The sequence below is a fragment of the Eretmochelys imbricata genome, chromosome 6 (genome assembly GCF_965152235.1).
Source record: "Eretmochelys imbricata isolate rEreImb1 chromosome 6, rEreImb1.hap1, whole genome shotgun sequence".
Lineage (NCBI taxonomy): Eukaryota > Metazoa > Chordata > Testudines > Cheloniidae > Eretmochelys > Eretmochelys imbricata.
The window spans coordinates 87,840,399-87,853,697 of NC_135577.1; the positions used below are offsets into that span (position 1 = coordinate 87,840,399).

The following is a 13,299-nucleotide window of genomic DNA, read 5'->3' on the forward strand; positions in this document are numbered from 1 at the left end:
TAACTGGGAATGCTGCCATTCTCCACAGGGGCATGTTTTGGAGAGCACCTGCTCTCTGGCTCCTTCCCTTTCCTGCATCTGCCCTCTCAGAGCCACATATAGGAATTCTGTCATGTCTGGAATCAGGATGGGGCTGTCCCCTACTACCACAATGTTGGGCCATTTTTGTCACAGTCATACATGGCAAAGGATGCTATGTAGCCCTACATTATGAAAGGAAATATTTTCATGAACTTAAATTAAAAAAAAACAACAGAATTTTTTGGACATATACCAGGAGTACACAATGTGCAGTCCATGGAATCATAAAATGCAGTCCATGGCCGCCCTCTCCTTGTAACTGCAATATGAGGATAGAGCTAATCAACTGCAGGTTTTTCCACTGCGAGTGAACTCAAACATCAAGCAATTTCCCCTTCTGTATCAAGGAAGACACCCAACAACACAAGCAAACGGGTCTGTGTGCTTTCATATATATATATATATATATATATGCAGATTATAGAAGGGAAACCCTCAGGCTCCTGTCAAATTACTAATGCTGCCCTTGTAGCTGCCAGAAAATGTTAATACAAAAGGGGTACCCGATCTTTGCAAGTACTGGAAACACAAACATATAAAGAGCATTGTGCTACTGCATTAGAATGAAAGCAAAACATGCTTTAAAGGGAAGTAACATGGGGTATTCTAACTGTATTATCCAATCTGAGTGAAATGCAAGATAAAAAGAGCATAAAACTGTGAAGAGTAAATTCAAAGTTTAAAATTTACCCAGTGTCCATAATCTAAAGTCTTGTTAATGGTAAGCCAGGTAAGGAATTTAAAAAATACTGACATGTTGAAATAGTGTCCTTTTAGCATGCTTTCAATCTGTTCCCGGATCATCTTCAGTGAAGAGTACTTCGAGAGATAGGCCAAGTGTGCAAAAACCTGGCACTTGTGGTATTTTAAATAAAGGGAAAAGGTGGCAAAGAGAGACCGAAACAAGAGCCCCAAGTCCAAATATGGCCAGGTTTGATTCAGAGCTCTAGATCTGGACCACTTCCTGTGGTTTAGGATTCAACAGGATTCCAAAACTGCAGGGGGACTTCTACACATCCAGGTCTGTGCTGGGGAGGAAATAAGTAAGAATAACTATCACTGATGTCTTGCCCTTAGTCCCAGCACTTGCTCAGAAATCTCCTTCCTCTTGCTCCTGTGAGAGACTTTTAATCTACTTCCCTTCCTCCCAAAAAGCTTACCTCACCACCTGCTAATGCGTCTCTCCCCATTTCTCCCAAGGGGGGTGTCAAGGTTCCTTCCCCACTCTGAACTCTAGGGTACAGATGTGGGGACCTGCATGAAAACCTCCTAAGCTAACTTTTACCAGCTTAGGTTAAAACTTCACCAAGGTACAAACTATTTTACCTGTTGCCCTTGGACTTTCGTTGCCACCACCAAACGTCTAACCGGGTTTATTATTGGGAAAGAGCCGTTTGGAAATGTCTTTCCCCCCCAAATCCTCACCAAAACCTTGCATCCCCCTTCCTGGGGAAGGTTTGATAAAAATCTTCACCAGTTTGCATAGGTGACCACAGACCAAACCCTTGGATCTTAAGAACAGTGAAAAAAGCATTCAGTTTGTTACAAGAAGAATTTTAATAGAAGAAAAAGTAAAAAAAGAATCACCTCTGTAAAATCAGGATGGTAAATACCTTACAGGGTAATAGATTCAAAACATAGAGAATCCCTCTAGGCAAAACCTTAAGTTACAAAAAGACACAAAGACAGGAATATCCATTCTATTCAGCACAGCTTAATTTCTCAGCCACTTAAAGAAATCCTAATCTAACGCATATCTAGCTAGATTACTTACTAAATTCTAAGACTCCATTCCTGTTCTGTCCCCGGCAAAAGCATCACACAGACAGACCCTTTGTTCCCCCCCCCCTCCAGCTTTGAAAGTATCTTGTCTCCTCATTGGTCATTTTGGTCAGATGCCAGCAAGGTTATCCTAGCTTCTTAACCCTTTACAGGTGAAAGGATTTTTCCTCTGGCCAGGAGGGATTTTAAAGGTGGTTACCCTTCCCATTATATTTATGACAGGGGGTCCCTTCACTTGCTTCCTATCCTCAGTGGCTTCCCTTCCTGTCAGTGCAAGGAGACTGGCCACCTGTATATTTCTAATATGCAGATATCTATTGAGGATTCTGGAGTTTTCATTTATTTTATGGCATTCCCCTGACAGCCCTAGAAACATGGGAAAGACCCTTTAAAGGGGAAATGGAGATTATTGTTCTATTTTGAGCATGTCAGGTGTGTGCAAGGGATATTTGTCAGACACTTCACATTGCTGCAAGTCACAGGTGAATCAGGAAACTAAAACCAAGGGTGTTTTTTGTTTGGCCATTGTAATGGCAAAATACAACAATTGAGGATTTGCCAAACCCAGAGCAGAGTCCTGTGAGCCCTTTATCTCTAAAAGGAAGTGACTATTCTGCTAGATTTATTTCAGTTGTTCAGAAAAGCACTTATTATTTATAAAATCACACACTGAACAATAAATCTCCAAAACAAAACACTACATTTGAGCACTGTCCACATAAGGACCCCCCGCCAATAAAATAAAAGTCTCCCCCAGCCATCCCAACTCACTCATCACTCATCCCGCCCTGTCAGGGAAGGCCTGGGAAAACAGGTCCAGTAATGTAAACTGAGGGACAATGAATCTAGCTTCTTTCATAACAAGGGGAAGTAAATTCTAGAATCAAGACCCTGTGATAGGGTGCTATCAGCAGCACCCTAATGGCTGACATTGCTGAAGGCAATTATACACTTTCTGATGGGGGATTGTGAGCACCTGGGTGACAATCACTGGGTTAACAAGGTCATTGTGGGAATATAAGGGGACGAAACAAGAAGCAACTGGCAGCACAAGAGGAACTCAGAGTGTGAGCCTGGGCTGGGGAGCCCAGTGTGTGTTTGTAACTGTGAAACCATCTCAACTGGCTAGACAGTGAGGTTCTCCAGGTAGCAAGGGAGGTGCCTTGTGTCAGGGCTCTTCACCAAAAATACCCTGGTTTTAAAAAGGCAACTGTAAAGCTCCTCTGTTTCTTGATCACAAATGCCCCAGTATCACATGAACAGATGAGAAACCAGCATTTGTATTAACTACATACATGGTATGTCTGCGCATACAAACAGGAATCATTTTGCCCAGCACTGAAAAATGCAGCATCTGTTTAACAGTGCACACCAATACTGTTCTTCAGTTCTGGGCAGGATTTAAATTGGAATAGCATATCTCATTGGAACTATTAGTCCATATGCCCTTATTAATTCCTAACAGATTGTTTTCCTTCTTACAAAGCGCAAATGACTGAGCTCTGGAGCACATCCACATCAAAATTATTGTTAACTTGAGATAAGTTCTTATTACATAAAACCTGGCATGAATAATCTGTAAGGAAACATTCAAACTATTTAAGTGCTGAATCCTGAATGCCAAAACCAGAAGATCAACTACAGCATGCATGAGGATCCCATGAGTGAGTATATCCAAGTTCACTGATAAATCAAGAAAGATACTAGTGAAAAGCCTTGCGGTTTGGCAGAAATAAGTTGGTTAAGAACCTAATCAAAGCTGGTTGGTCAAATAACCTGAACCAAACCCAGGTCAACATGAACCAAGTAAATTATGATCATGCACTGATAGTAATATTGGGTAAGGACAATGCACTCAGGTATGTTAGAAAGAAATGGAAGTCAGATGACAATTGTTATCAGTCTTTTACTCTAAGCCAAGGCTTTTCAGAACAGGCTCCACTACTGCTCACTTGAATGAAAAAGACCCGAAATCAAAGAGGAATTAATGATATAAAAGGAAGGAGCTCTTGCAAAACAACAGATGGAATGAGATCGGAAACACATGTAGTAAGCTGAACTCTTCTAATATGAGCAGAAACAACAGAAATTGGAACAAGAGGCAGGGGGAGGGAATCACCAGTAGAAAAGTTTCTGACTGGAGCTAGGAGAAAAGTTCATATCTGGACTTGGATCCTCTCTTAACTTTTCCAAAGCTCAGGGGGTTTTGAATCCAGGGTGTTGGTTTAGCTCGTTACAAAGATAACAGTCACGCATGAAATCTAAATCACAAAATGGATCAAAACTTCCCCAAAATTTGTGGGCTGGAGTTTCAGTCTCAGGTTTTTGATGCCGGCCTGTGTCTACTCTTGACCACATAAGAGACAGAAGGGCATTTTCTCATTTACACTAAGGTGACTGTAACAGGGCACCCTCTATCACTGTCCTCGGATCTGATGCCACAGAAACCCCTCAGTGGTAACTTTGTGTGAATTTATTTATATTCCCATCACCAACACCAGTACAGCCCTGCGCAGCAAAGTATTTTCAGTGATTCTTTCCCACAGGACCAGGGAAGAACAGAGGGTCTCTCTTTCTCAAGATCTCAGAGCATACTGGGCTCAGCTAGCCCAGGGTCCTCTCCCCTTACTTCTTTCCTGTGTCTTCTTTTATATCCCACAGCTGATGGCTAATTGGTTCCTCAGTTCTCCCAGACTGACTAGCTAATTAGCTGCATATCCCCAATGAGCCTTCTCCAGGGGAGCTGTTTGGTGCCTAAGAGATCAGAGTGCTGGCTCACCTGTTAGCTTCCAGCCCTCTGTCACACATCTTCCCCAATTGTCGAACGCTGAGGTTCCTTTTCCCTCATGCCCTCCCTTCTTTAGAGGAGGCACCAGGTGCCCTTTTCCTGCACTTGCCTCCAGGGTGGTTATCTCATCTACACCCACAAAAGTCATATTTCATAGGGGAGGAACATCCTCATAATTCAGTTTCAGTCTACTGGTCTTCATACCAGAGGCAATTCGAAGATCTAATCTCCTCCCGTTCACCCTTTTTATTTTGGGTCAGGGTGAATCCCTTCATCTCCTTTCTCTATGGTCTCTTGTTCTCCTAGTCCAGGGGTCAGCAACCTTTCAGAAGTGGTATGTCGAGTCTTCATTTATTCCCTCTAATTTAAAGTTTTGCGTGCCAATAATATATTTTAACATTTTTAGAAGGTCTCTTTCTATAAGTCTATAATATATAACTAAACTATTGTTGTATGTAAAGTAAATAAGGTTTTAAAAATATTTCAGAAGCTTCATTTAAAATTAAATTAAAATTCAGAGCCCCCTGGACCAGTGGCCAGGACCCGGGCAGTGTGAGTGCCATTGAAAATCAGCTCGCGTGCCATAGGTTGCCTACCCCTGTCCTAGTCCTACCAACATATCTCAGGGTTCCTCCTCTCAAAACCATGGCAACAAACATTCTGTGGACAGCCCATCCTCCTCTGATACTTTTGGGCTCCCTTTCTTGCCTCCCCCGCCCCCAATGCCTGCTTGGCCAGTTCTTCCCTTTTTCCATTTTCTTCTGAGGAACGTTCATTTCCCTCTTTCACCCCCTGGCTTGTATCCTGTTGTCCAGGGTTCTTCTGCTTCCCTACTTCAAGCCATTTCTTTATCTTCCTCGGTGGCTCAGTTCCCTTCTGCTATGGACCCTAGATGCCTACTTTGTTCCTAAATGGGAAGGAGTTCCAGTTCATCCCTAATACCAACAGATGGGACAACCTAACCACAACTCCAAGTTGTTTCTATCTCAAATTAACCTGGACCTTTAGAGGTATCTTGACCATTGGGTAGAGTCTTCTCTCCACATGGATGCACTCCAGACTCAGCCTTTCCCTGGTAGGATCTAGAGTGACTTTACCACATCTTTCCTAGCCAACAAACACCTGGCCACTCTCTCATCTCCTCCCCCATCTTCATCAAGATGGTTGCTTTTTTTCTCTGGCACTCTCCCAAGGTTCCAGTCCAACCACAAAATTCAGACAGCGCAGAGTCTGTATAGGGGCCTGTCTCCCACACTGTCAGCAGATAATTTCCTACCTCCCCAAAGGAGTTCCTCTGTTCTCCATTTTCTTCTCTGCAGGCTTCACCCCTTCCATTTCCCCAAACTTCTTTTCCCAGTTCAGGTTTATTAAATGGACAATGTACCTGTCAGGGAAAATCTGCTTCCTCAAACTCCTCTGTCAGTTTGACCTTCTCCTCCAGGGTTTTGAATTGACGCCTCCTAACCAACCCAGGCACGGCCTTGCAGAAATTGCTCCAGAATTCTGGAGTCCATAATTTCAACCACACTCTGCATATCAGGCTTTAACCAACCGTTAGGCCAATCTGCTAATCTCTGGGCAAATATCTTGGGTCATACAGTTATGATTGCCCTGATAAGGAATGAGGTATGGTTTCCGTTCCCTGATAGGATGATTCACAACCATATGCAAAGCAAATACTTACACCCTAATCAAAAGTTCACAATTTCTGTGAATACTTGCACTTGCAACTTTGAAATTTGCTTTACAGGAACACTGATGCCAGTAAAACACAACTGCACAAATATTTGTGGGAGTGAACAAAAAGAGAGCAAGCATAGAGAATGTGAATTGAATTCATTTATAAATCTGAGTAAATATTAACATCATTTTTTATTTTTATTTATTTATTTATTTTGCATTGTTTACCCAGCTCCAGTCACAATCCCTGTGCATTCTAATGCTGCAATGTTGTTTTTGGATGTACCATTTCTTTAAGATGGTATATCTGAGAATGATGAAATTTCATGGTGGTGCCCACGAGTTGGAAGTTATTGGGCCTAATTCACCACTTTTTACACATCAACTTTACGCTGACAGGATTCCATTAGAAAATCTGGAATGGGGAAAGTGAAAGTTTTGTGCGGGTATTTTCTTAACCCTTTCAAACCTGTTTGTGAGGATGGCCAAAACTCTAACACTGGACGTAAAGCTACTCAAACACTGCTAAGTTTGGACCTCCAGTTACAGCTTGGCCTAACTTTATTTATTTGGCCCAAATCCTCTTCCTCCCAAACAATTTTCCATTAGCATTGGAAATTCCATTGTCCCCCCAAAATTCCCCTAACTAGCTTAATCATCCCTTAAACGGTTTCTGTCAGTTGTTGCTCAAGTGTCCATTTTCCCAACAATAAAACATTGTGAAGTTATGACATTGGTACATTTGTTTGAACTAACACATATACCAATCAGGCACAAACTACAGCTGTCTAGTTGGAAAAACACTTTACTATATCTAGCTCAAAAATAATGAGTATTACAAAATCATTTCTTTGTCACACGTTGGTAAGTCTGATGGGTAAAAAGTATGATACCTCCCTTCAATCAAGGCTAAGCAGAAGGAGAAGCAAAAGTGATTATTCATTCAGACTAGGATACCCGTCAGCTCGCCAGTCTTCCATTCAAGTGATATCATCAAGGTTTATTAGTCAAAAAAACCTGACCTTCTGTATTTTGACAGCAGCCCTATCTGGAAGTTCTTAGCAATTGGAATCCAGGGGCTGTATCCTCACTCCCTACCCACCCAGAGGATACAAGTAACTTTTATTGACTTTAAGGAAAGTTTGTTGTTGCCATCAGGGAGACTATAGGGACCCAGTACTTTATTTATTCTACTGACTGCTGCATCTTCCATAAGGATAATTCAGTTAAGAAAAAAAAAAGGTAACAAAAGATTTGCTGTGAGATTAACAAATGCACCATGGGCTGTTTAGGCCTTCTTTTATTGGAAAGTACAGCAATAATCTTCCAACTGGGTATATCATTTCATTTGGAAGAGGAAATGGGATGCACTGGGCTAAAATAACAAAGAGAGAAAGAGAGAGAGAGACCTTTCTGTTTTTTTAATATGTATAGTAATTTAGATGAATTCCTCAGATTTGAGATCTTCTTTGGTGTCCTAATGCAGAATGAAACACAATTATTTTCAAATGTACATTTAGCAAGAAATAACTCCAATGAGCACGTTGCTTGTTTATATTTTACAAGAACATAATTTTATATCTCATCCCTTCTCCAAAACCTTCCATGGATAAATGATCATATTATTATTGTACAGTACAATAATAGAAAATTATTAAATACAGCAGACATATTGCAAAATATTCTCACAAAAAATCCAAACCATTATCATAAGTGTTTCCTGAGATTCAAAATAATCTCAGGCAGGAACTTCCTTCTCCAACGTATTTATTAAAAACATAGTCAAGCAAACAGAAAACACATAAGAATCAAGCAAGGATACACAGCCACAAATCCACAAGATGTGGGCCTCTGGCATTGTCTTGATGTTCCTCTGGAGTGCTAACCCAGTTCAACCAAAGATTCACTAATCTTAAAAAGTCACGTTGTCCCCTTTGTAAAAAATGTAGAGCAGAAAGTGCAGAACTCCACAAAAATGAACACTACATAGCAGAGTTGCATCAGTTTATATATGTACATAATGTTCCCATCCAGTCAAGAGGAAAACCATTGTAGTAACTGAAAGTAGCTATGTTACTGAAGAGACCAAGAATTGTGGATACTGTGCTGAGGAAAATTCAGAGAAAATTCCTAATATGGAATCACTTCCTTCTCCTCAGTCCTTAGCGTAATTATAAAAAACAAGCAGAAAATGTCTTTACAAACTTTCAATATCACTGTAAGCATCCCAGAGAACTGCTGTCTCTTTTTCCTACTTCAGGCACCTTCTTCAACTCTCACTTTTCAACTGGCAATGCTAGCGCTTTACTACAGTCAGTTTCACAAATAGTTGGTACTAGTAAGGTCTACGTAGATTTGTTACATTATGAATTCAGATGTCAAGTTCCAATAGCCAGAAATCAAATACCATAGATTTTTTTTTCTTCTAAATGAACAATATGATAGAACAGAAATTTTAGGACAATTTTTTTCAAAATTGGTTCACCATGTGTACTCACAAAAACACAAATTCGTATGGCTAATGCAGGAAAATGGAGGGAAAAATATAGTTGACGTGAAATAACCAATTTTCATGTGCTAATTTGGGGAACATCCTTTTGTACTAACTTTTGAAAGCATGACCCATTGCAGCAGGTCTCAAAATATTTCTAAGGCAATATGGCATTTTAGTTTAAGCAAATTTAAATGTTCAACTTTTATTTAATACGATCTCCTTTTGCTATTATTTGAAGACTGTATTTCATAAAAAGTATTTAACACCTTCAGATGACCTCTAACTAGAAATGCATCATGCCATTCAAATTCTGTCTATCAAGTGCTATAAAAAACAGTAAGTAAACACAAATGCCATTAAATGGAGAAGTTATCTTACTTGAACAAGTTCTAGCATTTTATTTTCTGACAGCTCCCAATTTGGACAGTTTCCAGTGTCAATAAAACTTGTTCAAGCAGAACCTTACCTGGTTTTCACTACATCAAGAGGGTGCATGAGGCAAATTTCTACAAGACCTGTAAGATGATAAAGAAGAGAGGCCTAATCAACATTTGTAAAAACAGCAGTCTTTGTTGTACTGACCCCAATAGTTTTCTAAGTGTGAATGTGAAAATAGAAAGCTGAGTACAATGAAGGAAACGGAGTTAAAAGCCGAGGGCAAAGTACAAAAACATATATTACATAGTAAAGATGCTCTTCTGAAATATATTGTATTTTAAAAAAATATTTATGGAAAAGTAAGCTCTTTCCTCTCAAACAACTAAATAGATTAACTTTCAGTGAACACTCAATAACAAGAAGACATAAATAAATATAGGGACTGAGTATTACTATTAGTATTAAAAACTTAGTGTACTGAACCATTATTCCCAAGAACTAAACTTGTTCTATGGTAACAGTTTTGATTATTTTTAAAATGACTGCTCTCAGCTTCATCATTTATAAAAGTGAAAGTTCTTTTTCTGTACCATTTTGGCCAATATAAATGCAACACTGAGATCAGAGGGCAGACCAAAGATGTCGTTAGTAGTCACCGTAGACACATTTTGAGGTAGTAAGTTTTGGTGATGAGCTATTCATGATAACAGTGGGAAAGTGGAGGATCCAAACTGTATGCTCCAGTTTGGATCCCCCACAGGCACATGTAGTCATTCCCAGTGCGGCTGCAATTACTGACTCTTGAAGTAAGAGCACTTCTCTTATCTACAAGTTGTTATACACTCTACTCTTCTAGCACACATCAGAGCTCCTTGACATCTGCTTGCCGTTTTCTACATTCACTGCTCCATGCCCACCCATCCAGAAGCCTCCATTCGAAACAACAACATACCAGAAACCACTGTACTGATCGGTCCACAACAAAAGTGCATTGCTGGGATTGTTCTAATGTCTATGAGTGAAAATTTAATTTTTAAGTGTTCACAACTCAAAGTATTAAACCAATTTAATGTAGCATTGGGCCTTGATGGTGCAGCAGATGCAGCATGGCTGGACCCGTCAATGGGGCTCTGTACAGGTGTAGAGGTCTGCTTGCATGAAGTCTATTGTAGAATCGGGGCTGTGAGTTGTTTTTTCCCCAAATATTGTCTATAAACCAAGCTCAGTTCAATGTTTCTAGCTTCAACTACTTCTGAGCTATTAAAATACAAACTTTCAAGTAGAACAAATCAGAAAAGTGTATTTTCTTCACACTTGAGTAAATAAAATTGGATTCAAACTCCAGACATTATTTTCAAACTTCCCATAAAATCTAGGCATAGCAGTTCCTACATACAATATGATATATAACTGAGCAAAACATTTAAACTATTAAACAAATAGCATGGAGGAAATTATTTCCATCTTAATTGTTTTGTCAGCTGCTACACCATGATATCCTAATTTCCTTGTGGTTAATATAGAAGTATGGAGAAAATGCATAGCAGTACAGTATTATGGTATGGTATGATTTGTCCATGAAATTAAGGGACATTTTTAAAACGTGACCTTTTGTTTTCCACCCACCTGACCAACAATTCCTCTCTGTCCATTTCAGCTAAAAAAAAAAAAAATCGTATTTTCTGTTGGTATATGTGCCTCAAAATATCAGAGATTTTCTATTTATATAATAATACAGATAATAATTCAGGCTCCAATCCTGCAAAGACTTAAGTATATACTTAATTATAAGCACATGAGTAGTTCCTTTGTGTCAGTTGCAGGACTGGAGCCATAAATCTGAAGTAAAGAAAGCTAATCACAGACACACCTGTACACCCCCATATGATTAGAACTTCCATCCTCATATTTGTTTCACATTCGAATCCAAAGGCCCCTTCAGGATCAGAGCTCCACTATGCTGGTGCTGTACAAATTAAGAGCTTAATCCTGCCCATATTTATGCAGGTATTCAAAGTTATTATGAACATAAATGGTTGCAGAATCAGGTTCTAATTAATGAAAAGCTGAGACAACTGGGTGTAATAAAAAACAGAGAAGGCACACAAGAAATTAAGACAAGGGGAAGAGTAATAGGAACACGTGGTTAAAAGACTAATTTAATTACATTGCACTGATTCTAAACTAGATTTTGTGGACTCATTTTATTTACTTTAGATTTCTTTTAAAAAACCTGCACACACTTTATTTTATACTTTTATTTCAAAATAATGATTACTCCGTATTTGGAGATACAAAAGTATTTGTTATATTTCCATGAAATATCATTTGTTCAAAATCTTGGTCAAAGTATTAAGCAAAACATCTCAGAGTAGCTGTTTTACATACTGCTGTTGAGGTATTTAAGTCTGTACACCTACACCAATTTTTGGACATACTGACAAAATAACAAGGTTTCCTGATTTCTCAATTATAGCTGTATGGGAAGTTTATGGAACACACAAAACTTGCTAGATAGCTATTTTTACCTCAGCAATCAATACTATATCTGAATGCCTACATAAATTAATATTTAGTTATTGTTTTTTCATACTTTCTTCTCCCCTTTCCACCCCCGCCCCCATATAAAATTTTATTTTTCAAGGCTGGATTAAAGGGAGAAAACACAAGTAGTATATGCCCAGAATATTAATATATACTGGCAGGGACATGCAGTAAAAGTAGCAGCAGTTCAACGTTGTTTTTAATCATATTTTTCTGGAAAGCAAGAATCGCACTGTTATTCCTGACTCCCCACTTATTATAATTCTCATTGCTCATGCCTTGCCTGTATTGCACTAAACTAAGAACCAAATTACATGTCTGATGGGGGAACCCAGAACCTAGGTTTTCTGTTCTTATTCTGTCCCACCTCCTGTACAGAAACAGCTCCACAGCTTCCAACAGGTGCTTTACAAGTGGAGCTGCAGAAGAGTGTTTCAGCATTGGTGGGAGGGGTATGGCCTATGACTTTTCTTTCCCTTCCCCAATTTTTGATCTTCCATCTTGCACTGGCAGGAATGATTGGTGGTAGAGGGCCAAGCATTTGTTCACCCTACCCTGTTTTTACACATTAATGTCCATTTTGGGAGAAAACTGTACTGTGCCAGAATTTGGTTCTAGTTTCTTGGTCCTCACAGGACAATTTTTAATTCAGGCATTTTTCCAGTAATTGAATCCCATGAATTCCAAGTTCTTTGGCAAGAAATATGTTTTGATAACTTCAAGATTCTATTAGTTATCTGCGTTTCTCAAAGGATAAAAATCTTTCCTTTGTTCTCATCAATTCATTATGCACAAAGTTTTAAACAGTGCATAGGTAGTTTCACCAGACAGCAGTCTGCAAAATAGCTAAGGATTGTTACATAGTTTTCTAAAAAGCACTAAAAAGAGAGAAAACTGCAAGACTCCAATGGAACAGCTACAAACACAAGCTACATTTTTCCATTTACCATAGTAGTCATGCAAATCATTACAACATCCCACTTGATAGCTTGCCCAGAAATTGTGGTGGCCCTACTAAATTACAAGCAATCTGAGATGTGCACAGAAATAAAATATATTGCACTTTGTCACAAAACTTATGCACATTAGCTGGAGAAAGTCTGTCAGTGCTATGAATAACTAATTCGCTAAATATGCAATCCCACGCTGCAACGTAATCTAGCTATTCATACTAGATAGCTGCTGTTTACCAATTCTGATTCTATGATAAGATGGTATTTTAAGACTGCTAGGGACACAGATAGTCCAAAAGCATACTCTGATTGGCCTGTGGGAACAGTTTAGTGATGTCACATGCATCAATTAACAGCGGTGCACAGATGGAATCTCATCAGCAAATAAAGGGGAATCCACACAGGGTGTTAAAAACATCCTACTGATTATTTTAAAGGTTAGACCTGACCCTCTTCAAAAGTTCCTGGTCCGCCTTGGCATCATCCTGAGGAATTGGCCAAGGGAACCCTGTGATAGCCATGTCTGGCAACGATGAGGACGATGATGGTGCCCCGGGAACCTCCACATCCATTGGTGGTCAAGCAGCTTGCTCCCCTGG

General features: G+C 39.4%; 1 protein-coding gene across 15 annotated transcripts in view; it reads right to left on the bottom strand.

Annotated features, from left to right (window-relative positions):
• The window catches only part of SLC25A21 (solute carrier family 25 member 21), a 408,519-nt gene that overhangs the window by 138,302 nt on the left and 256,918 nt on the right, over positions 1-13,299 (bottom strand). For all 15 annotated transcript variants that reach the window (XM_077819078.1, XM_077819077.1, XM_077819083.1 and 12 more), the window contains one exon: positions 9,292-9,340. In XM_077819078.1, the coding sequence (XP_077675204.1) occupies positions 9,292-9,340 (49 nt within the window). The remainder of the gene's footprint in view (positions 1-9,291; positions 9,341-13,299) is intronic.